At 42.7% G+C, this 26,143-nt stretch overlaps 2 protein-coding genes across 4 annotated transcripts in view; both read left to right on the top strand.

Annotated features, from left to right (window-relative positions):
* Positions 1-12,992, top strand: part of MICU2 (mitochondrial calcium uptake 2) — a 137,349-nt gene extending 124,357 nt beyond the window's left edge. Inside the window, exons 9-12 of the mRNA XM_066313063.1 lie at positions 7,575-7,746; positions 8,030-8,138; positions 9,497-9,654; positions 9,952-12,992. Of these exons, the coding sequence (XP_066169160.1) occupies positions 7,575-7,746; positions 8,030-8,138; positions 9,497-9,654; positions 9,952-10,056 (544 nt within the window). The 3' untranslated portion in view covers positions 10,057-12,992. The remainder of the gene's footprint in view (positions 1-7,574; positions 7,747-8,029; positions 8,139-9,496; positions 9,655-9,951) is intronic.
* A 6,968-nt stretch (positions 12,993-19,960) lies between these two features.
* The window catches only part of ZDHHC20 (zinc finger DHHC-type palmitoyltransferase 20), a 48,574-nt gene continuing 42,391 nt past the window's right edge, over positions 19,961-26,143 (top strand). For all 3 annotated transcript variants that reach the window (XM_066313058.1, XM_066313056.1, XM_066313055.1), the window contains exon 1: positions 19,961-20,173. In XM_066313058.1, the coding sequence (XP_066169155.1) occupies positions 20,056-20,173 (118 nt within the window). In that variant the 5' untranslated portion in view covers positions 19,961-20,055. The remainder of the gene's footprint in view (positions 20,174-26,143) is intronic.

Raw genomic sequence — 26,143 nt, 5'->3', positions numbered from 1 at the left:
TACCTCCTTTCTCATTATGGCTGTCATGGTAAGCTACAGGCAACTTCTCCACTTGCTTCAAATTCCAGCATCTGCTGAAACTTTCCCAGTGCCTTTTCCTCTACCCTTTGAACTACTTTTGCAATGGGACTATGCTGATACCTGTTTGAATTTTGACACAAATATTGTAGCATGGCATCAAGAGAAGATTATCTACATCAGTACTACCTTTTCTACCAAAATAATCAGTCATTTACAGACTGCAAAAATAAAGTAGAGTAATGTGTTTTGCTTCAGTTTGTATTCAGAAGTGGAGAATGTGTGGCAGCCCTCTTAAAAATAAATGGTTTTGCAATCAGTAGACTAAAAAGTGTTTGGCTTCAGTGGCTCTGGTACATACCAGTCTTCAAATAAACAACCTTTCCCTTTTGAAGACCTCAGCTCAATAGGATTCTAAGTGAGTAAAATAAGTTTAAGATGTCTCCAGCTCCCTTTTCTATAAATACCATAGATCCTCTCAATGAAACAAAAGGCAGAGAGCACCAGTAAAAGGTTGTGTTTGCATATACAGTGTAAACTGAAATGCCTCAGGTTTTAGATAAAATCCTACATTGACCCAATGAGGCATGACATTGATGAAACTATGTACCTTGTACGTTCAGAACACATAGGTTAAAGACCTTTGCCTGCCACACAGATAGAGGCCTGTAATCAAAATCAAACTCCCACATCTTGCTCTTAAAATCTGTGGGATAAGTGTAAGGTTTAATGCGGGTAATTTTTCAACAGTGGCAGTTATGTTTCGTAGGGCTGGAATGTGCCTCTTTATCACTGCGTAGACACTCCATCTCAGCTGCAACGTGACAGTGGAGTTTGTTTAACACCCAGAAAGGTGAATAAAAGGATTGCTGTCTTTTTAACCTCTCTGAGGATATCACCTTTCACATGATTTTATTTGCAAGTAAATCAAGCACATCATTTCTGGGTTCCTATTGTTCAGGGAAAATGTGATTTCTATCTGATGGCCTCTCATAACACTTTACCTTCTGCGGGAAGCTATTGTTGGCTGTTTGATCAAAGTGTCACACTGTTTTTACAAGAGATGACTGATGAGCTGTACAGACATAGATCATTGTCAAAAGCAGAAAATAATGATGGTAAATGCTTTTATCATTTTCCAAGTTCTTGCCTAGAAAGCTTTTCCATTGATCAGTGTAGTACCTAGTAGAAAGTAGAGGTGATTATGTTTGATTGGGACACACTAAAACTTGTCACATAAGTTAAATACACAGATACACAGGGTCCTTAAAACTAAAAAAAAAAAAAGGCACCACAAAAAAAAAAAAAAACCACCACCCAAAAGGAAAAAAAAAAAAAAAAAAGAAAAAAACCACAAAATATATTAAAAGTATCTCCCCCAAAAAACAGAAATGCTTTTATTTTGAAATTTCAATGTACTTACATGGGAATTCTGAAAGCTGAGACCACTGTTCCCATTTCATTACTTACTTATATTTTCCTCATGCTCTCCCTTTTCAGTTTGTCTGGCATTAAAAAATGCTTTTGTAAGTGTGCAACCATTTGTATCTACATGTCCACCAGCACTGTCCAAGTCTTTTAGCCCACAGTCCAAACATTTTAAAAATGTCAGACAGCTACAGTTGATACACCAGGGCAATTAATTTGCCCTCTTCTCCTTTCTTTGCGTTCAGATGGCACAAAGGAAATGGAAACTGTCTACATTTCTTGGGGCAGTGTGAAGCTGATGTAAACCAGGTCTTGTGCCTCTTCTTCTTCTGCCCTGAACACAGGGGGCATGGAGAGAATAGAGAGGGAAATTGGTCAGGGAAATCTGTCTCCAGCTGGAGCTTGCTTCCTGGGAGATCACAGGTATTGATACACACAGAGACAATCCTCAGGCAGTGTTTTCATCAAATGTAAAGGTGCTTCCAGAGATCTTCAGGCTTCTTAAGGTAGGACTCAGGGACCACATGTTCACCTCCAGACTGCTAGATGATTTCTTGTTAGTTGAATTGTCTTTAACATAAGGGCATCATAGTAATTATTAATAAGAATTTAGAATTTCAAAAACAAATGTTTCCCTGGTAAATTTCAGGAAATAAAAATTTTTGGAGTACGTTAATGTGTATCACTACTAAAGGTGTGACCTCTTAGTCAAATACAGCTGGAACAATATTCTGTAATATTTTAAGAAAATATAGAAGAATATACAGTAAGCCATAAATCATGTAACAAAAAGGGTAGATTTAATACAGGAAGCAGTCTTTCTTCTCAGAAGATCTGAACAAGTTTCTGTTTCAGATGACACCACTCAATTTTACACTTCAAAAGTAATGTCATCTTCTAATACCAGGTCATGTCTTAGAGAATGTCCTGAGAATTCAAGGCTTTTTTATTCTTTTGTAAGGATTTCTCCTGGTTTTTAATAGAGAAATAATTTCTGGTGGTATCCTTCCAAAAATAGTTTAACTTGTGCTTTAATTTCCAACTGTATGAAATGTACTATCTTTTATTCTGAGTAGAAAACTTTTTTGTTTTCTAGGTGTAGGAAATATTTCTTCCTGACAGACACTGGGGTTTTCTTTCCCCTGAAAAAAAGTCCCTTACTGATCTTGTTTAAGTATGTCTAATCCCAAATAAAAGAGAAGACAGTATTTCACTCCCTAAACAGTTTACGACTGCTGGGATTTTTTCTGTAATCCGTCCCCAAGCAAGCTTAAATCTCTCACATTCACCTTAAAGGAAAAAAGAAAGTGCAGAGAGTATGGAAAGGGTATTCAAAAAACTCTCTGATTTGTTGGGTTTTTTTCTGGGATGACTTACAAAAAAAAGTACTTCCCAGTATCATTAATGGGCCTCTTTTGATTATATGAGGAAAATTAACATTTCAATCCACTTCATGTCATTTTCCTACCTGATTTCTTGCTTCCAGACTTTTCATCGGTTAATAGAATTTTGTACCAGAAATATTTTTAATTATGGTTCTTCTTTAATTTCTGCTTTAGATTGAAAGTGACAAATTGTATAACCAGACACAGATCATGCCTTTTCCCTGCCTATCCTGTTCCTTTCCTTCAGTGTTTTGAATTCCTTGATGCAATTTATTTGGAACCTTTCATTAGGAAGCCAGAATGATTCAGGCTGGACCCCGCTCCTAGTGCTGACATTTTGGGGGGGCTGTGGGGTGTGCGTACCAGTGCATGGATGCAGGATCTCTTTCAGGTATCATCATCAGCCAGCATGCTGTGCTTCTGCTGTGATGACAGCTTGTACATTTTCAGTGATTTTCATCTGGGGATTTGGAATGGCTTTGCAGGAATGGAGTATGATTGCCTCCTTACTTGTCTCTGTTCCTACACTTTTATCTATATGTGTGCATATAGAGAGAGAGCCATTTTACGTAGAGATTACATCAGTTAAAGCCAAAATCAGGCAGTGAGGAAGGGGAGAACAGCAACAAAATCTGGCTTCATCATATTCCTGTCATAACTCAATCTGAATATTTCCCAAATACTTAGTAAAGAGCTTGAGAAAAATATTTTTCTTCCTTTCCTGTGAGCTTAGCAAAAGAGTAGCTCAGTTAAGTTTCTACAGAGCACTTAAAAATGCAAGTGAGTTGTTTGGTTTGAAATGCTAAGGACAGTAAATCAAAGAGGGTTTTGCTTGCAATTCTGAAAATGGTGAGATTGATTAACTGTCTTAACGCTTGCAAACCTGAATTTACAAGCATAGATCTAAATGTTCTCTAAAGGTTAATGGTCAGGCCTTTATTAGATTTTCTATATTTTGGGTTGAAAGTCAGATTGCAGAAAGGCAACATGCAGCTGGTTGCCACAGTCCTTTGGTGCAGAGAGGGTTATCAGTTCTTCAGAAGGACTTTGGTGTCCAAAGAGAAGCCAAAGCATGGTACAACTGCTGGGGTCGTATATCCACCACTATCTTTCTTGTCAGATTCCCTTCCTATAAGTCACTGTGACAGGAACTGGTCAGTTCTGTATTAAGAGTGTTAAAGCTATGCACAGACAGTTCAGGTCAGGAGGTGGAAAAAAAATCTTTCCCTAACATTTCCTTTAGGTTTTGAATCTACTTTGTGTGCCATAAAGAATACAATGCTAGCACTTCTCCACTTGGAGGGGGAATAGCTGCATTCCTGAAATCTCCCCTCTTTTATTACATTTTCACTTCTCTTTGTGGTGGATTAACACTATTAAAGCTGAGTTGCCAAGAGCCTTGGGAGACTCCCTCTTTCTTTAGTAGAGCCCGTTACAAAATGAGGGATAAATCCTGATAAGGTTTCTGGATGCTGTCGTAACACGATAACAAATTTGGCCATTGCCTTCAACGTGGGTGTTTTAGAGAGTGTGGATAAAGTGGGCTGTCTTAAAGAAAGTGCTCTCTGTTCCTAGCCTTTTCCCCATCTTAAAAATTTATGGGTTACCTCTCCTTTTTGTTGCTTGGAAACTTAGAGCTTTCTTTTTTTCAACCTACTATTAGCATAAGAGTATTCCCATTGTGACCATTTTTTAATTGTAGAGCATATCTATAATCAGAATCCTGTTCCTGTACTTGAATTCTGACTCTCTACAAAGTCCCCAGCCAAGATCCCACTGAATTTGGGAGAGCAGGAGTTTCATTCCTCCGCTTGTTTTTCCTAATATCTGGATACATTTTGAGGACTTCACAGCTGAAACTCCTTGCACTGTGATCCAGAAGATACAAAAGCAAGTATCCCTAGTGGTATCTTGACATTTATAGATCAAGTTTTACTTCCTAACCAGAAAGTTATTTTTAATAACTTTTAATAACTTTCACTTAAAAAAAAACCTCATTAGGATTTTTAACTCTCACATCTGGGAATAAGAGTGACCTAGAATGCTGATGTGATGATTCATAATATTTTAGTTTTTGTAATATGGGAAACTATCATATAAATTTTAAATTGCACATTTCAGCTACTGCTCCAAGTAGGATTTGATATGGCAGGAAATCTTCCCACTTCGGCTTGCCAGGAGCAAGCCTGCAAGTTGAAATGAACTTCCATTAGAAGAAGGTGCAGAAGTAAGAACACGCTGAAAATGCAGCAGCCAAACCCTTCACTGTCTGCTCTGGCATTGCTGTCCCATTCAGCTGGCTGATGTCTGCAGCTTGGTGGGCTCCTTCCTCATCATGTAGGAATGATTGATCTTTCGGCTTTCCTGCCTTTGTTGGGTGTGGCTAGAGGGGAGGTCACCAAGGCATATCTGCTTACGGAAACGCAATATTCAGAAAAGGTGGAAGAATCTGTTTCTATGCCTGTGGCTAGCAACCAACCAGTGCAGCAAATGACTGAGAGCTTGCTCCCCAAGATAAATAGCTCAAGTCTCAAGACCTTAAGTCTGTTGTAAAATACATCCACCTTTCATAGATAAAAATCCAAGAAAATAAAACACCTTGTCTAATTTCCCTGCATCCAAGTTTTAGGTTTATTTCTGTAAGTGACCTTATTTTCAGCAACTTCTCCAGACCAGACGTTACATTGAGTTGGAAACTACAGTCAAAGAAATCATTCTGCACCCTCTTGGCTGTGTCTTCTAGCAAATTATGAACCCAGATACCATCTCCTCCCTGCCTGTGATGGCCACTCTCAAATTGCAGCCAAGTGGCCCTACTCAGTCTCTGCTGGGCTGACTCCATGCCTGGTCTGCATGCCAGGTCCATGCTGTTCTCCCCTTCTGCACCTCGACCTCCCTTCCCAAGACCTGGGGAGACTCTTGGAGGCTGTGGGTGCAGCAGGGCTGCTTGTGCCAGCCCATGGAGCCGGCATCCCTGGCACACACTGGCTGTGGTGCTGGCCTGAGGCAGCGATCTCTTTGTGAGTTACAAAGACAGGAGCTGGGCCTGAAAACAGAAGAGTGGTTTGCATGCTGTGCAAGGCAGCTCCCACCACTCTGCACAAAGGGCTGCCCAGTCACACTGGTTGCATTACCTGGTCCTTTGGTGTTTCATCCACTTCTGAGAGGAAGAGCTGGGGAATTGAAAGTGTGTCGTCTTAAGGTGGGCTGTGGAGGAACACCTTAGTGTTTGGCTATACTGTAGAATCTCCTTTACTAGACCAGGAAAAGGCACATAAAAAATGTGATAGCATTTTGTACCCCTCCTCAGCATTACCCTAATTCAGCCCTAGTCTGAAACTTAAATTCACCTCCATTATCAGGCTTTCATTTACCTGCATGTGTTGAGCTGTGAAGCATTTGTTGGCCCTTCACTTGCATGTGCAGCTCTGCCTGTTAGAGGGGAAAATACAAGAGAGGGCTTATGCTGGAACAGCAGTCTTTAGCTAACCCCTTATAGACTTCACAGAGCTTCAAGCTACTAATTGTCCAAGTGATCTCATTAAAGAACTAAAGATAGCTGTGTGAACTCAAATGCTGTAATTTCAAGGGAAAGAATTCAAACCCAGTGAGGCCAGGCAAACACTGATGAGCAAATGAGCCTCTGCTGATACTGGCTACACAGACCCTTAGCTGTCCTCTTCTCCAACTAATTGCTTTGTCCCAATATAGGAGTATTTCATTCCCTCCTGTCAATAATTTCTGCAACTCAATAAAGAAGGGTTCTTCAGAAATACGGAGGGGATTCTGGCAAGCACCACTGGTTTTAGCCTTTCTTTAAAAATCACCACTTGTTTTTGGATTGCCCCGTTTCTGAAGTGGAAAATATCAAATGGATCACACCGTATTGTCTGTGTTAACTTTTTCAAAATCAATACTAGTCATATAGACCAAACTGGGAAAATTTGAAGCTACAACTCACGATTACAGCACTGTACCTGCAGGTTATTACTTGCTTCTTGTAATACTTTTTTTTTTTCTTTCTTTCCCAAAAGAATGTGTGTCTCCTAAAAACCTTGATGTTGACTCTTTCCTTTTTCAGACAGCTCTCTTCTTGCCTTCCCAAGCCCCTGCAACATTTTCTGTGCTCTTCTGAACTCTGTGCAAGTCAATTGTAATCCTCTCTAATCTGTCCTCTAGTGAGCACAGCACTGATTCGCCAAACCGCAGTGTGTAGTTAAAATCTGTGATACTTTCAGTCGTCTTCTCCTTGAGCAACGATTTCAAGTTTCCTCTTTCACCTTTGTGATTATTACAGCCTCATCTTTTTAGGCACTTTGCAATCTTGTCATTCCTCTCTTATTAATATGAAACCTCATAAATCATGTGTCAGGCCTTCAGTTACCATGTCCTTTTTCATTCATTCGTTCATTCATTATGCTGCTGCCTTACCGATTCTTTTATCTCCTTATCTGCGCGTTTTTAAACACGGGTAAAACCGAGCTGTCCAGCGCATCCCCGAGTTCTGCTGGCAGCAGCCGCCTGTGCGGGCCGAGAGCGCGTCCTGCTGGTGTCCTTGCGGAAATGCAGCCCGGGAAACCCCCGCGAGCGCCGGGAAAATTAAACCAGCGGGGGTATTTTAAACAACAATGTCCAGAGTCTCTGCGGCTCAGAGCTGGCGTCTGCCGCACTCAGTAGCTAAGGTGGTAGTGGTGATACAGAGGTGCAAGTATCAAGTGGTGGATAATATCTGTTTACATTTAGATTCATGGAAAATCTGCAAACAGAAGTCCAAGAAATGGAATTCATAAAGTTTTCAAAGGGTTTGAGTGTCATGAGAAAAGAAGACTTTGCGGCATGGTTGCTCTACTTCACTGATGAGGAAAACAATGAAATTTACTGGCAGAATGTGAAAGACAGAATCGAAGCAGGAGAGGTTGGTACCCAAAGTATGTTTTGTTCTGTTTCCTCCTTTATATGCACAGGTTTTCATTTCAGTGTGGTTATCTAGCGAGGTAACCAGTTACCAAATGAATTATTGCAGCCCTTGAGTTTTATGCAAGTAAGAGCAATGATAATTGGCCAGCGAGAAATACAAATACCAACAATGAGTAGGCAGTCACATCTAAACACTAAGTTCCACCAGATTTAATGACATAGGATAATTGGGATTTGAATGTATATTCATTATATATCCTCTGAATTCTGTGACACCCTAGAACATCAGTTTGGAAGAATTCAAGACTTTCTGCAAGTTCACAAATAATCTGGAAGACTTTTCTATTGCCATGCAGATGTTTACTGTAGCAAATCGTCCTGTTAAGCGGGGTAAGTGCTGTACACCTTTCTTATGGGTTTTGTTAAAGGGAAAAAAAATTAATTAGGGAATCAATGTAAATGAGTTATCCCAAAGTACCACAGGGAAGTCCAAAAATACTATACTGCTCTGTATTTGGACTTAGTTCTATTTCATGAAAAAATAGTAATGTAAAGCTTCCAAAATGTTTTCATTTAAAAATTCTAATGTGCTGTCATATGTGAATTAATCACAGCAGACTAAAGCATAATCATAAAATGGTTTGGGTTGGAAGGAACCTTTAAAGGTCATTTTTCCAAACCCTGTGCCATAGGCGAGGAGCTCTGTCACTGGATCAGGTTGCTCAAATCCCCACCCAACGAGACCTTGAGCACTTTCAGTGATGGGACAGCCACTATTTGTACTGTTTCTTCCTTATGTCCAGTCTAAATCTACCCTTTTTCCGTTTGGAAGCATTTTGCCTGTCCTGTTACTACAGGCCTTGGTAAAACTCTCTTTCCCATACGCCCCCTTGGTACAGTGAAAGTCGACAATAAAGTCTGCCCTGAGGCAGTCAGTCTTTTCCAGGCTGAACAACCCCAACTCCCTTGGCTTTTTTTTACTGCAAAGGTGCTCCATCCCAAAAATTATTACATAATTTTTGTGGCTCTCCTTTGGACTCGCTTCATGTCCTCCCTGTGCTGAAGAGGATATGTTATGCAATTATGTCTGTCAAAAAGAAACAACGTTGTAAAATGCGGTTTAAAACAAAGATTTCAAGGAGGAGAGTTGCTTCCATCCCATATAGGAGAAAGAGGAGCAATGCATCAAAATAGCCACATAAAAAGTTCCTAAGGAAATGTGAGACGGTATTAACATTTATTGAAATTAGTATTTGATGGGCTCATGTGAAAAAAGATGAGAGATGCGAGAAGACTGAAAGAGAAATACATATTCTTGAAAGATGAATGTTTGGATGGGATTTGAACCAAAGAAAACTGAGGGATTTACAACTTATGACTTTCATTACTACTCTGTTTATGCACTGAACCCCACTGTAATCAAAAGCAGTCGGCTGCTGAGGTAACTCATGGTTGTTACATGCCTATACGTGTAATTGTCTCCTCTATTCTTTGTCTATGTTATATTATATTATTTATAATATATGATACTATAATAAAAAATAATAAAGATAGTATTACAAAAGAAGAAGCAAGCTCAAGAATGCATGAACTGAGGCCTCCTAATAGTTTACTAGTTTACACATCCCAGATTCTCCAGTAAGGATACCCACAAGCCATTGTAAATTGCACAGAATCCTGCTATTTATAAGTTTTCCATTTTCTTTTCAAGTTCAGTCATCTGTGATGTAATATTATGTCTTTATTAGCTGAGTTCAAGAGAGCAGTGAAGGTGGCAACAGGACAGGACCTGTCAGATAATGTTTTGGATACAGTCTTCAAGATTTTTGATCTAGATGGAGATGACTGCCTCAGCCACAGCGAGTTTCTTGGAGTCCTGAGGAACCGAATTCATCGAGGTTTGAGGGTAACAAGCTAACTTAATTGTTTGTAAATACCACAGATGATTGCTACAACTCTCTTGTAAATCATTGTAGAAACACAGGTAGAGTAAATGAATAGAAAAATATACATATTTTAAACGGGGTAGTACTTACCACGTAAAGTACTGAACCCCACTCAGAGGAGTGCTGCCACTAAGAACTTGTTATTGCACATGTGAACTATGGAAGCAGCAGCACAACATTATATATTGTCTTTATACAGTCTGGGAATAGGAGTCTTTTTTGTGTAAATGCTAAACACACTTTAATTTTATTAACAGGTACCACAGCAGCAGGGCATTCAAGGTTTCTGGAAGTGTGTGAAAAAAGAAAGCATAAAAGAAGTCAAAGAACTGTGGAAGCAAACTGGGAAAAGTCCTTTTTAAAGCAGTCCATTTTTCTTTTGTTTAAGTGGTTTTTCTTTAGGGGAGTTTTTCTGTCCTGTTTACATAATAACTAAATCAAAAATGCTCTTTTTTTAACTATAGTTAAAGTTTAATTAACCCAGACTCTAATGCAACAATTTTATAATCGTTCCTGTGCAATCGGCTTGGTTTACAGAACTGATACTGCTTTTGACCTCCAAACAGAAGTATTCTTGTTCTGGGGAATAGTGTTTACTGCTCTGTGGAGTCTGACCCTGCACTGTAGGATACAGTACAAACAGGATTAAATAATGGCCCCAGGCAGGAACATCACAGCAGTATCAACTCCTGTTAAAGGAGTGGACATCATCTCAGCCACTAACACAGCAACTCTCCTGATTCAACAAGGGCAGAGGTCCACAAGGCAAAATCACTTGCACAACACATTTTAAACCAAGTTATCCTAAATCATAAAGGAAAAGTCACACCTCGTTATGGGGATCTACTCATGTACTAGTTCCTGGTGCTTGATTCCACCGGTTGCTGTGTGGATGTCTGGTTTGTCTGCCTTCATGGTGTTAATATTAAACTGGAAATACAAGACTGATAGGCTTGATGCAGGGTTTAAAAGTTGTACACTGATCAGTGAGTGTGCATTGAGTGTCTCAGACCTCTCCCACATAGTATAAATAAATAAGAAGAAAAAAACCTCATTCTGTCGAGCGTGATGGTAGCTACAAATTGACTCATGGTGATTTTCCTTTAATTGTATTGCAGAAGGTGAATAAAACAACAGGTAGTTGTTTTATCATACTAAAAGTTATGACAGGGAAACCTGAAGTATCTCAGGAATTCACGGTTATAATAAGCCATTGTTGACGTAATATGTCCAAAAAAGAAACAAATACAAATATTTATTACTCCAAATGCAAAGTTAGACCTAAGATCTTAAACATTTAACAGAAGGAACAAATCTAGACGAACACTTAGAAATTACAGATGAACATTTTTTAGCAATAACATAAGGTGCATCTCTGTGTACACAGATGTGCACATTACATATTTTGTCTTTCTTAAAACCCCAGGAGCCTATAGCCAGGTCCAAATCACTCTTCCTGCTTGGCCATGATATACAGGAGATAGACCTCTGTGTAAAGCTGTCAAGGTTTTTCCTCTTTCCCCCTCTCAGTTATCTGATTTGTCTTGGGTGGGTTGAAAGCTTAACCTTTTAGGACAGGTTTGTGGTAACAAAGATAATAAACTCAAAACATGGATTAGGGAAATGTCTCAAGAAAAATAACCTAGAAATCTCACCACTCAGTGAGGTAATATCCATCCATTTTCTGTATGATTTCAGCTGTATTTGCCTCAAAGTTGTAAACAAGCTCACCATGTGGTGCTTGGTTGTCCTTTCTTTGGGTTTTGTGAGAAGAGGGGAACTATCCATGATAGTTAAGACGTTGGGACAGCTCTCACTCCCTGCAGGGACAGGAGAGAATGCACTGAGAAACCCTAAAGGTCCCACTGGAGGAGTACTGAGAATGTGTTTGATGTGTTGGTAGCTGTCACATTTATGCTGAGGACAAGTTCTAGTGCCTGAGCCTTGGCATAGTGATCTCTCCTAGGGCACTGTGAGAGGCCAGCGAAGCAACTCTTCCCTCTTGGCCTCAGATTGGAGCATTAATCTAAAGTGTTAAAAAGAAAATGCTTGTAGTCCTGTCATGGACATGCACCCAGAACAAGACCGTGCCTGTGGCGATGTCCTGAGACTGTCTGCAAGATCAGGCACCAGTGACCATCAAGAATCCATTTTCCCACAGGAAAAAATCCAAATGAAATTAACCATGTGGGAAGAATCCAAATGCAGTAAATGCCTCAGCCTTCTCCCCTCACACTGAGCTCAGGATAGCAGGTGGCTGGTTTACTTTGTGTATTTGGAAATTGTTTGTTGCTTCTGGTGGTGGGAGCAAAGGTGGGGCAGTGGGACTGGCACCACAGTACCACAGCCAGCTGCACTTCACTGAATTACAAAAAAATGACACTATTGAGAAAAAGCTTCTGTGGCACAAAAGTGTATATGTGTTCACCCATACCCATGTGTTCATGTGCCAGCTCTGGCTTTAATGCAAGGCTGCCTTTTAATTGTTGCTGTTAATATTTTGGCAAATAATTTTTACTTTGGAGTGGAAATTATTCCCTAACATTTTATTCAGTGTGAAGTTAATAGGTTTATGATGTTTTTTATTGCTTTTGTGGTTTCTTTTGTTTACTAATTACTTCCATCTTACAAGCTCTTTGGTTTTCTTTTGGAAAAATCAACTCATTTAGCTCCAATGTATCTAGAAGTTTTATTTCTCAGTACTTATTTCTGTCTGGGTTTGTGCAATCAGCAGTATCTGCTTTCAGGGATTTCAGGCTTTATTTTTCAGCAAAAGCTTTGGTGTTCAGAGGAAAAGCAAAGAGATATTCTTGGGTTTTATATTAATTTTGCGTCTATAAAAAAAGGTTTATTGGAAATTAAAATAGAGTTATGAATCGTTTTCAGAAGTTATCCTGAAAGTGCAGCCAGGAAGGAACTCCTTTAATAAAGGCCTGACTTGTCCGTCAGGCTTGAAGAATCAGACTCTATGTTTAATTTGTAAGTTTATTGTTATTTGTCAACTAAGATGCCTTATAAAACAGTCTTAAAATAATTCCTCATTTTTACTATATGAGTTTGAAAGAGATATGTATGTATTTAGATAAACCCTGTTTTTTAAGAAATCCATTCTATTTTAAGTGTTTGATGTTTAGTCACTGTATGGTATTTGCAGCTTCTCTGTGAGCATTACTCAACACAATTTAGTTAAGGTTTGTGCTAGCTACCAATCTAAACATATTAATTGTGACTTTAACATTAGGAACTCTTCCTCTGAACAGAAACATATAGAAAACCTAATAAAATTCATTTTTTTAAATCTACCACATTGCATCTGAATTTTACATGAAATAAAGATGAACACATTGGACATTGCAGAAGTGTCAAAAATTGATATAGCATATCAAAAGGATACACAAAACCAAGTGCAATCACTTACAGCATATAACTCCTTTGCAGAATTTTAGTTGTATTCCCATAATAACACTTTTTACATTTCTTTGTTTGTTTACTTTAAGATGATGTCTAAGAACCATTTATTCTTCATTTCCAAAGGAAGCAAAGGCCAAAATGCAGTGAAATATCCTAGAAGTAACAGAAACTCATTGGTTGTTTCTAGAAATTAATTCTGGTGTCTCAGTTCATACAAGCCTCTTTCTAAAAGCAAAAGTCCCTCTGGATTCAAACCAAACTGGCAGGTTTTAACAAAACAGGCAACAATAAGGAGTACACGTTCTGCATAACAGACAAACAGCCAGGCTATGGACTGTGGCATTGCGGCCCTTCACATGTTCAGTGCATAGAACAAAAAAAAAAGGATCATTGCCCAGTAAAGGGCAAGAATAGGAACAACCCTGTTGCTTAGAGGAAGTATAAAATTCAGTTATATTGACCATACTTTGACTAAAACATAGAAATGGTTTGATAAGTGTACATCAAAATTTAAAAATACAGTTTTCTTCTCATGCTAAGTTCTCACAAGAGATGGCAAGCATGCCTCATACCTTCAGTTTTCATTTTTCCTATAGTCACAGCTGGGTCAGATGCAGAAAAAAACCTTCAGTCATTCTAAACAGAAAATACGTGCCCAAATGATCTTGTGGTCATTATTAGTGAGATCCAAGTTGCCCCAACAAACAGCTCCTGAAATGCAGTTGGTCACAAGGGAAGTGTGAAGATGAATGTGGTAGATGTAGACACCCTCTTCAAGTGCCCAGCTGGTCACAGAAGCTTCCTCACAGAAGCTGAAGATGTCACCCAACAAGAAGCCTAAAGCCCTTTGCAGAACAGAAAACATGAGAGACTTAAGCACACACAAAATTAATAAGCAAAAAAAAAAAAAAAAAAAAGTGTGTCTCTTCACTCATTTATTTGAATGTTTCCTGTTGGCTTTGTTTATTAAACAATTCCAAGTTGATTCAATAATAAAACAGAAAATCGTACAACATATGTGGAGACAGATTTCCCATTAGGCTGGTGTTGGCTTAGTTAATTATGTTTCCAGTTCATTAACTGGAGTGCCCTAGCTCAGAGCTGTGCTTGCAGCCTGGCAGCTGCTTGTGCACACTGGCATCGCAGGGAGCCTGCTCAGCACTGCTGCCACCTGCGTGGGCTAAGCCACAACACCTCGTGCCCTGAGAAGTAAAAGGCCGGGGTTTTCCTCACCTGGGTGCCCCTTGTGGGTTTAGATTGGATACAAGGGAAAAATACTTCAGATAAAGGGTTGTCAAGCACTGGAATAATCCAAGGCTGCCCAGGGAGGCAGTTGCGTCACCATCCATGGAGGTGTTGAAAAGATGTGTAGATGTGGCACTTTGGAACATGGGTTTGTGGTGGCAGACATGGCAGTGCTGGGTTAATGGCTGGACTTGATGATCTTGGAAGTGTTTTTAAAATGATTATATGCTTCTCTTCTGCCTCTGGCTGAAGCCTGGCCTGCCTTTCCAGGCCAGCCGAGTGCTGGAAGTAACATGGACGGCATCAGGCTGAGGGAGAGTGGCCACGACACCTTGCTGAACACTCTTCACAGCTGGGTTTATGTTTGCCAGATTTCAAACACACAGATTTGAAAAGCTGGGAGGAGGACTATTCCATAGGTGATTCAGAGGAATGTGTGGGAGTTTCTCTCATGGGATTTCAGATGCAAGCTCACTGCTCTAAAACAGCCTTGGAGGGCCTGGCCTTTCTCCATGGACTGCAAAGGGAGCACAGAAGATGAGGCTCACTGGACTAAACCTGTACTTTGTGAATGCCACGAGCACTTTCCTGGAGAAAAGATGTTCTACAGAGGTGTTCTACCACAACACTATGTCTCAGGTCCACTGCCTTAGGGGAAAATTTGTTAGTTTTAATGTTAGCCCATGGAGCAACTGGTAGCTCTAAATCACCCCGAAGCAAACCAGTTGTTTAATTTAAGACTTTTCAATGAAGTGTCTTAAATTTTTCTTCTTTTTTCAGGATACAGATTTTTTGTGCTTTAAATTATGTGGCCTCTTACTGTGTTTTAATCTACTTTGAAACTGATACTATTGGAATGAGCAAACATTACTGAAAACACAGTGTACATCACTTAAATAATGTACAGAAGGTGGTTCCTAGAGCAATGGCAGATGTGTCACAGGGTAGAAGATTACATTCATATTGAAAAGAAAGGATACCAAAATATGCTTTGCCACTAATGTTTCGAAAGGAGACTAATTAAATGATAAGTCCTAAAGTGAAAAGAAATAATGCTACTAGAACAAACAGAAAGCTATTAGAATAAATTAAAAATTTAGGAAATGTATTCCTGTCTGTTCAGGAATATCACTGAACAAAAGGATCCTAGGTAAGCAAGGACTAAATCAATATGGCTGAAATTAGGGTTCTTAAAATGATGTTTGACCAAAAACGCATCCTCACGATTTATAAATTTGATCCTATGCAAACAAGGCTACTAATGACTGGTAGTTGGTGTGTACATCAGGAATGCAAAACCTCCAAAAACTTGATTTGTCTCATATTACAAGGAATAAATGAGACAAATTATGATTTTGCATCAGTTTCCATCTAATAGGTTGGGTTGCTTCTGCCTGGGGATTCCATGCTCCTGAAATTTAAGATGAGCTACTTTGAGAGGGAAAAAATACAGAAGCAAAATGGAGATTAAATTGTTGTAGATTATAAGCTCTAAATAGTAGAGAAATTCTGAGTAACAGAAGTGTTTGCAGTGCCTTGCTCTGGGATCAAAAAATATCTGGAAGACTGCAACAGACCCTAATTGGTACTGAGGCTGCAAAGGGGCATGTTTAACTTCTCTTACACATCTTTTAATGTGGCTAAAGCAGGTGGGCAGCCAAAAGTGGAGGTGTGATGTGAAAATGGACAAGAGATGCCCTTTTTTTCAATATTTGACAGTCATGGGATCCAGTGAGAGTGTGGTTAACCACTGTTCCCACAACATGGCATTCTGAGTTGCTTTTCAGCTTCCCAGTCTGCTCCAAATGTCATTTCTTGTCCCTCCCTGTAAATGAGGCAGCAAAGTTTGCACAAGCTGCACTGCAGTCATTTGAAGCCAAACAGGTGCTCAGCAACTCCTAGCAGAGCTTCCTTCCATCGTGCTTGGCTTCTATTCAAGGAGCTGATTTCTTCTCAAGAGGTCCTTGTAGAGACATCCCAGGTGGCTTTCAGAAGTGGAAGATGATAGTTCCTGCCAGCTGTGCAAAGGGGCTTCTTGTGCAGCAGAACTCCTCAGTGGGGGGCACTGTCTGGGGATAAATTGTCCTTCTCTGCCACCTCACAACCTTGGTGTTGTCCTTGTTTAATTCAGTCTCACTTCAGTTCCTGTCATTATGGAAACACTGCACGGAAATGTTGCTGGGTAGTAGCTAGTCAAAAATACTTTGTCCTGTCCAAGGTTTATGCTGCAGCCACTGGCCTTCCATCCTACCCAAGGCATGTGTCTGACCCAGAACTGAAATACCAGCCATGTCACAGCTTCCAGCTTTGCCAGACTCCATCCAAACCACACACAGTGGCTGTTCCTGCAGCTCAATATGGACCTGCTGAAAGGAGGGAATGTCAACACACACATGGCTCCACTGATACCTCTGTGGGTGAAAGTGGCGTCAGCCTCAGCAGGAAGACTGGGATAGGGAAGATCATGTTGGATCCCCTCACATCTTCCCTAGCATAGTGAACTTAGCAAACAGTTCTCTACACTAGGGAAGATGTGAGGGGATCCAACATGGCTAAGCCTTTTTATTCGTGGCTGTGCTCCTTAGTCTTCATGTTAGGAACTGTGCTTATTGTGAAGGGTAATGGGATTTTGTCAGGAAAGCTGGCGGAAGCACAGCCAAGAGGATGATCAATGCACAGTAACAACCAGCTACACACATCACCTGCTTCGTAAAAGTTGTTTGGAACTTTGCTTCCCAGGTCCAGGTCCCTTCTCCTTAGATTCCTGAAGGCTTGGAAGAACAGTGTCTCTTCACTGAATACACTACTAAGAAGCTAACACAGCCATTAGATTATTAAAAGCACACAGAAGTATCAAACTAAGGTAAAATCAGGTACTTCTAAAAAGCATTATTAACAAATATTTTGACACCAAGAATTTAAATACTTTCCCATTGTCTTGAGGCCAAGCGTTAACAGTCCTGTGAGATCTTGAGGTAAAGCACATGCCAGTGGTTGAGGCATGTTTTGACACCCTTAAGAAACAGAATCATGGAATCATTAAGATTGGAAAAGACCTGTAAATTCATCAAATCCGATTGCAAAGCCCACACTGCCACCTTCACCACTCAAACATGTCCCCAAGTGCCACAATTAATGAAGGTTAGAGGCACTGGAATACTTCAGCTATATCCCTGATGTGCTAACTAGCACATCAGACCAAGACTGTCTTAGTTCACATTAAATCCAAACTGCTCCATCCTTGTCAGCAGCTCTTGTCAGAGTGACTAGACCCCATAAACAAGATGCTGTCCATGTAACCAGTCACCCTTCCCTTGCCTTACAGCTGCCCATTAGGAATGAGGCACACCAAGTTCTTACACCAGCTCTCTCCGTCTCCTGCAGTCCCATTCTTTTCAGCCCTTGCATTACTGCATGCAATCTTGCAATCCGCTTCCCTGCTGTCCTGATGCTGCTGCCATACAGAGCATGCACAAGCATGCTCATACCCAGAGTTTATCCCAGACTGATCGTCTTTCCATGATCCCTGGGCACATCTCCGTGCTCTGTAATTACTCTGGATGGACATCAGGGCCTCAGGTTGCTGCTTCATTCCTCTGCTCTGATATGCAGATGAACACACACACGGACATTCCCACGCATACAGAGGCTGTGTCTGGGGCATTTGGCCACAGTGTCCCCTCCCTGTTAGCTGTTCAGAGTATCACAGAGTGGTTTGGGTTGGAGGGAGCCTTAAACATCATTTAGTTTCAACCCTGTTGCCATGGGCAGGGATACCTTCCACTAGACCAGGGTGCTCATGGCCCCATCCAGTCTGGCCTTGAAGTCTTCCAGGGATGGGACATACATGATTATGGTGGTGCCGGGTTGGCACTTGTTATGTTGAAGGTCTCTTCCAACCTCGATGATTCTGTGATTCTGTGAACAGGCTGTCCCCTGTCCTGTCAACGCAATCTCACTGCTGCTGCCCACTGCACCAGCTCCAGGGGCTCACAGGAACTACAGGGCATCAGCCTCCCCAGTCCTGTTGTGTCCAAACCTTTCAGGGGCACTCTTCTGAACTGTTCCAGCCTCACTCCTCACCCTGTGGATGCTGTCTGTACCCTGTGGATGTTGTCTGTTCCCTATGGATGCTGTCTGTCCCCTGTGGACGGGATGATGTCTGTTCCCCATGGACGCGGTCTGTCCCCTATGGATGCTGGCTGTCCCCTGTTGATGCTGTCTATCCCCTATGGACGCTGTCTGTTCCCTACGGATACTGTGTGTTCCCTATGGATGGGACGCTGTCTGTTCCCCATGGATGCTGTCTGTCCCCTACAGACGCTGTCCGTTCCCTTTCCCTCGGCTCGGGCGGCCCGTCCCGCCGCCGCCAGGTGGCGCCGCAGCGCCGCGGGAGCCGCCTGGGGCCGGGGACGCGCTGCTGGCGCGCGCGCCCTCAGGCTCGGCAGGAGATGGGCATTTTTGCCATGGCGGGGGCCGGTCCGACCCGGCATCCCACCCCCAGCAACGCCAGAGCAAGGCTAAGCATTTCGGACGCTCCGGAGGCTGAGCCCCCAAGGCGGCGCCGGCGCGGTGCCCGCCCGGGGTGCGGTGGGGCCGCAGCTGTGCGGCGCTCCGCCCGTCCGGGGAAGAGCCGATGGAACAAAGAGCAGCGGGCCATTCGCGGGTTCCCTTTGCGGCGCCCGGGCTGTTCGAGCCGTGTAGGTGCTCGGCGAGCAGGGGCAGGCAGCAGCCCGGCCGAGGACGAGTGGCCGCAGCTGCGCCGCCGCCTTCCTGCCCGACCCGCCCGGCCAGGACCGTGGAAAAGAGCAAAGCGCGGAGGTTTAAGAGCAGGTTTTCTGGCCGGAGGAGGATCTCGCCCCGACACGGCCCCGCCGGTGCGAACAGAGGGAGGCGGAGGGCGAGGGTGCAAGGCGTGCCCGGGGAAGAGCGCGGCCAGCAGGGGGAGGGAAGGGATCCTCCCCCACGAGTCAGCCCCACTGAGGCCATAGGAGCAGTGCTGTGCCCCGTTCTGGGCTCCTCAGTACGAGAAAGACAAGTTGCTACTAGAGAGGGTCCAGGGAAGACCACGAGGATGATTAAGGACCTAGAGCACCTCTCTTATGAGGAGAGATTCCAAGGAGCTGGCGTGTTTAGTCTAGAGAAGAGAAGACTGAGTGGAAATCTCGTCAATTGTATAAAGGCGTATAAATATAAATAGACAAATAAATGCCTCCAAGGCAGGTGCCAAGGGGATGGTGCCAGGCTCTTTTCCGTGGTGCCCAAATAACAGGACAAAGAACAATAGCCATAAACTACAACACGAGAAGTTTCCCCTCAAGATGAGGATGAACTTTCCTTGGAGGGTGGGCAGAACGCTGGAACACGTTGCCCAAGCAGATAGATCCTAGAGTCTCCCTCTCTGGAGAGACTCCAAACCCACCTGGACGCGTTCCCGTGCCACCTGCTCTAGGTGACCGCGCTCTGGCGAGCGATGTTGGAGCGCATGACCCGCAGAGGTGCCCGCCGTCCCTAAGCATCCCGCGATCCGGCGAGGCGTTCCGGCGCCCCGAGAAGGAGGCGGTGGCGGGCGCTGGGGCCGCCCCTTCCCGCCCCCTGCGGCCCGCCCAGCGCCCGCCCGGGGCCGGCTCCGCAGCGGCGGCCGGAGCTGCAGCCGCCGCCCGCCCGTCGCAGCGCCGGCGCTGCCGCGGTGCCCGGCAGGGAAGATGGCGCCGTCCCACGTCCTCAAGTGCTGCCAGAAGGTGCTGGCCTGGGTGCCCGTGGCCTTCATCGCCCTGGTCGTGGCCTGGTCCTACTACGCCTACGTGGTGGAGCTGTGTGTGTGTGAGTGGACCGGGAGGGTGGCGGGCGCCGGGAGCTGCCGGCCGGGCGGGCAGGACCCTCCTCCCCTGCGCCCCGGCGGGCTCGCCTCTCCCTGCGCCCGCCTCGGGCTTTGGCTCCGGCGGCGGAAGGACGCCCTGCCTCCGGGCCGGCTTTACCTGTTGTCCTCCCGCCTTCAGGTGCCTCATGGCGGCGGGGTCCCGGCCCGGAGCCGCCTGCGGAGACGCGGGGAACGGGCTCGGAGGAGAGGAAGGAGGCCCGGGGTGCTTCGTCTGGGGACAGGGACTTCTCGAGGGCTCAGCCCCTCGTGTCTCCTCGTGAGGAGTTTCCCCTCTGTTTTACTGTTCTTCATCCATCTGATGCATCAGATAATTCCTTAAGGGTGTGCAGGAGGTCCCCCTCCCTCCGTTTCATTCAGAAGCCCGATGCTGTTGAAGCATTATGAGGCTGGAAACATCCAACTTAAGCGGGCTGGGGAAAGGATTTAGGGCTTACGGGGCTTTGTCAGGCCGTATCCAGGCTTTCTGGACGAGGATTCGTCTTTATATAAATCTGACTTGCGGCCGATGTCGGTCGGGGTGGTATTTACCCTTTGCTGTCTTCAGGAGGCAAGTTCAGTTCAGGGGGCTGTTGGCTTTCTCTGGGCAGGGGGGATGGAGGGGAACTGTGATGTGCAGTACTCATCAGACTTGCTGAAACTTGGAAGCAGCATAGGAAAAGTAAGGAATGGGTTATTGAGCATTTGGCGTGTTTAGGTAAGGAAGCCGAAATGAGGAACCTCAAAAGTACTAAGAACTATTTTAAGCTATATATAGGTCCGTCTAGTGTCTGTAGGTCCTGGTACTACTTGTTATTTGTGTAAACCGCATGCTTTGATATCCCTAGCTGGAAAAAGAATGTTTGCATGTACTTTATATCCGGGTAGACTGGTATAGACAGCCTTCCCTTAGCAATTATCAGTTCGGGTTTTTTCTGTGATGACTTAGTATTTTGGATAACTTTTCTGTATGCTGATGTTATTTCACAGTATTTGGAGATCAGGACCGGAGCATAAACCACTGGCAAAAAATATTATTTGAACTTTAAAATAGTTGAGACACAGCTCTAAAATAATGCTTGTTGAAGTACTATGTGCAATGTTGACGTGATATAGTTGCAAATATGTCAGTGTATCGAAACTTGCCAAATTATTATTGCTAGTATCTATGTGAATAAATAGGTTTTCTGGGAAATCATGCTTAAAACTAAACATTTGAAAACAAATTTGAGTCAGTCTACTGGAGGTCTGGCACATGGGTAGCTGTAACAGTAATCCTGAAAGGGGCTGTGTGAGGTTATAGACTCATATTTTACAAGTTTTCTGTACCCACTACAGTCTAATTAGTATGACAAAAGGCAGATTAGGGCTATTCTTAAACAAAGAACAAAACCTCAGGGATTAAGAGACTTGCCTTAGGGTCGCACAGGTGGTCTCTGCTTGAATAGGAAACGGAGCCTTAAACTCTGAGTCTCAGCTTTGTGTCTTGATCACAGAGTGGGTCAGGATAGGTGCTGGTGAATGATTTCTCTATCGTGGACATAGAGAAGCCGCAAACAGTTCTTCCGAGTTAATGAATGTTTCTGTTGTGTGAAAATTACTGAGAAGATTGGCTCCTGTTAATGCTAGATCTTTTGCATATCTGAATCTGGTTTCTAGAAGAATAGCACTTTTTGCTCACGAATCAGCACTATTAATGTCTGCACAAACAGGCTTTTAAGGAAAAGCTTCATTTAATAAGCAAAGCATTTAGTGACTTCCGTTGCTGTCACTGAATTTTCAGGTGATACTTGTCTAAATCATCTTTGATGACCAAGGATTTTATTTGTCTTGTTTTCTGTTCTGAGTTTGGAGGGTTTTGGGTTTTGTTGTTTGTTTCTTTTTAATCCGTTGAATTTTGTTTACACTCTTGAGAAAAAGTCATGTCACCAAGGGAGAGGAAAGGGATTTTGTGTTTAGGTCTTTTGGGTGTTGTGGTTTTTTTTCCTTTGCGCGTTTTTACTCTGCGGTTGAGCTCAAACCAGGATTGAGAGGCTTTATAGCAAAGTACAGGATTTTCTGTTTGTCTTGGCGGGTATATTTTCCTCCTGCTGGTGCTCCCTGTGTTCTGTTTGTTTTGGGAACGCCAGCACGGTGTGCTGCGAAGAGGAGCAGGGATGTGCCTCCAGCACACAGCTCATGAATGGGCCGGGCTGGCCTTTGCCGGTGTTCACATGGGGCAGTGCAGAAGCAGGGCTTGTGGCCTTGGTAAGAGGCTGATGTGGGCTCCTAAGGGGAAGAGAAGCTTTAGAAGAGAGGAGACTCAATAGAAAATTTCGATTAAATACTGGGTAAAAGAGAAGTTGAAACCCCACAGACACCAGTGTTTTTTCGAAGTTTATTCTTAAAAACACTTCAGTAGCTGTTGAGATGTGATGCTAACAAGGAAACAGGAAGAGGGAAAGCCTTTATTTCCCCAGTTATTCCTTCTTCCTGGTTCAGTTGTTTTTCCTTGTAGTCCTTGGTCATTTATTAAAGGCTGAACGTATATTCAGTTAGTAGCTCAAGTGGAAAGCCAAGCTTAGTGTAATACCATAAAGTAGAAGATGGTGAAGTTGGGGCTGCTTCTCTCCTCACCTCGCCCCTTTTCCTTTCAGTTTTGCTTCTCTGTGCTGCTTGCCCCACCCTCCTCTGCTGGGGTGCTCGCATATTGCTCAATGTCTTTTGGTGTCTGATGGACGCAGGCTTCTCTGTAATTCACTCCTAGTATGTATTTACTGGGTTATGCCTCTTCCATAACCCTAAATTATAGTACTTATACACTGGCTGTGAACACCGAGGAGGACTGGTGTGGATAGGATGAAAGGAGTCTCCTGAGCTTGTCTATTGTTTTCCTCCCATGGGAACTGCCAGGATCGTTCTGTCTCTCTCAACATGTTGAACACTGGCTTGTTTAGACCACTGTTGCTGTGTAATTGTGATCCATCAAGTAAATTAGCCATTAAGCTAATTGGAAAACTGAAAAGAGCCAAATGTGTGTAAGTTGAAGGCATGTCAGCATAGTGTAAAAATTCAGTGAACATGTGTAGCTGAAGGAACTGCAAAAGACTCAAGGCGAGATCTCCTTCAGAGGGCTTTTTTAAGTGTTTTGAAGTAGAAAAATCTGAATGAACACCTTCATACTAGATTATTTCTTCTTTTCGCACATAACTTGCCCAGAGCTCTGTTTGCACGAAAACACCTAGCAATACATAAAGGATGTTGTAGAATAGCTTTTTGTTGATTTGAAACCATTTCATGTGTTCCTTCATGCTATCAAAACATGTTTTGCTTTTAACATTGCTTTTGTAAACAACAGCTATATTGTGCTGCTGCTGAATTGGGCTGATTGTGTTTGCTGACCACATCCCTCAGATGCTTGGAAAGAGGGAAGCACTTCTCTCGTGGTTCGCTTTCGTTTGTGGCTGACTTGGATCTTATCTGTCCCAAACATTTTTGTAGGTGGTGGGCTGTGGTGCAGACTGCTTAGGGGGTGGTCACAAGACACTGTTTTGTCACATGCAGAGTTGGTGGGTGAAGTCAGCTCACTTCTTACAGGCAACCCTTTTGCTAAAACAGTTGCAGACTTTGGTAGTGCAGTCTTACACTGAGAAAAAGAGGAGGAAGTTAACTTTGAGTTGTCTGCAGCTGCTAACTAAAGTTATTAAAAAGAAAAAAAAAATAAAAATCCTGATCAGGTTAGCTTTTTAGTACTATATGAAGACTGTGTTTTCTGAAAATCACAGTCCTGACTCTTCTCCCGAGCCAGGAGTTTTCAGGATAATGACTTGTTTTACATATTTAGTAGGCTTGTGAATGAATGAGTGTTTTCATGCCTCGGGGTCTGCAAAGTATGGAAAACTGTGATTTTGAAAGCTATGGGAGTAACTAGTTGTGAATTCTTTTCATAGCATCTAGTTGCAAAAAGTTTGCTTTTTTTCATACACTGTAATGTCTAGGGCATCTAAAATCCTAGCAAACAAAGCAGTTTGTAATTTAGAATGCATAACTAAGTGTTAGTAGTACAAATTATACTCCTTGCTGTTCCAGGAGACTGCAGTGTCTCTTGTCAGTAGGGAACTAGCTCTGATTTCCCCAAAGCAGGGCCCTTACAACAGATCACACCATGTGCTTCTCATAACACTCCGATCTGAAGAGTCTGTTGCATAAACAGAGAGAAGGTAATTCCATCTGCCTTCTCCAAAAGGAATCTCTACTGAAAATGCTAATGCAATATCTCTCAAGCAATGGCAAGGTGATATCAACAGCAGTTCTGATTTCAAATACAGAAAAAAGCTGAAGTATCAGCACTGAGGTACAACATTTGCGTGTTAAACATGTAAAAGGCATTCCCATAGGAAAAAAAGGTTATCTGTGAAGAAAAGGAAAGCAAATTAAACAGGTTAGATCATTAGTTAGTTAACTATGTTTATATGCCTCTCATGAATTCAGAAATACAGAAATTGAACGACTCTGCATACACTTAATTTTGGTGTAATCTCTCAGCATAAGCGTGCATATTTTAATCTTAAATGAGAACTTTTCCTGTTATCATAAATTATTAGAATTCCTGTTGAGGTGCTCAGACTGGATACAGATTATTGGAAAGCTAAATGCTCAGCTGAAGAGAAAGATTATCTTCTATGGTGCCTTGCACTGTATTGGTCATACTACTTTATAGGGACAGGTGGACATGTGCCTTTTATGTGAAAATCCAATCTGCTCTCTTGGCAGCCCTCTAATGAAAAAATTGTTCCAAGTGCAACAGCCTGGTTTCTTGAGGAGTTGTGTCTGCTCTATCTTCTGTCATCAGAAGGACTCTATCCCTCCCTCCCAGCCCTCTATCTGCAGTGCCCACCCCAGCCCCTGCATCTGCTAAACCATTTCTGACAGCTCTGCAGTAGTTGGCATCTTTCCTTGATCCCTAATTACCATTTGGTCACAAAGAAGTGTGGTGCAGTGGCCAGTTTGGTGTTGCTTAGCTCGCTCAGGGGACTAGGCAGAACATGAGCAGCTGGGCTCAGAGCAGCTCTCTGCTAGCTGGGAGTTTGGGCTTGTCTCTTTTACTATCCAACAGCTTGGATGAAACTTAGTGGCACATACTTTGTGTGAGACCTACCCTGAGCCTCAGCACTTGTCTGAAACTGGTCCATGGGCAGGATGGTTTGGGAGTAGGGTAGAGAAGGGGCTTAGGGAAAGCAAGGGGCTGAGTGAGTGTCTGAGCTAAAGCAGGAATTCTTCCTGTGGTTTCACTTTCTTGTAACCATGATCACTCGCTGCTGATTGCCTTTTAGATGTGGACTGTAAAGGTTTTTATCTTGCATTGAAAGGGCTTGGATAGCATGAGTATTTAGTATTATGGAAAATAACTTGGCTCAAGTTCTTCTCTGGTAACAGCAGTAGGAGATTTCTGTATGCCTCTAAAGGTAGAACAGTCATCTAAATGTCACTTTCATTTTTAATCAGGGGTTTTATTTTCCTTCATCACTTATGAGTCTCCATTTTCCTACAAGATGCTATGGATAAAAGGACCAAAATTTTAAGCATATATTTTCAGTAGACATTACTTTGAGGTCATTGACCCTCCACATACAGTGAACTTCATGTTCTTCTGTCTGTTGAAATTTCAAATTTCAATAATAAAAACGTTGTTCTCTACTGGTTCATATTTTTTTGAGTTAATGTAATATGCTTTTCATAATCAAAGAATTTACAAGGTAAAGCAATGAGTGTCAGAGGTGAGTTGTCATATACCTGTGATAGTTGAAATACTTGGGTGGCATTGGACCTCCTTTTACTCTTGGAACTTAAGACTGTGATGGAAAATGGGAGTAAGATAGATTCTAATTGTCTGCCTAAAATTGAACCTCTAAATGCTGAGGGTTCATGCCATTTGTTTTTTACCCATTCATTACATC

The sequence above is a fragment of the Sylvia atricapilla genome, chromosome 2 (genome assembly GCF_009819655.1).
Source record: "Sylvia atricapilla isolate bSylAtr1 chromosome 2, bSylAtr1.pri, whole genome shotgun sequence".
Classification (NCBI taxonomy): domain Eukaryota; kingdom Metazoa; phylum Chordata; class Aves; order Passeriformes; family Sylviidae; genus Sylvia; species Sylvia atricapilla.
This window is presented reverse-complemented; position numbering and strand designations above follow the sequence as displayed.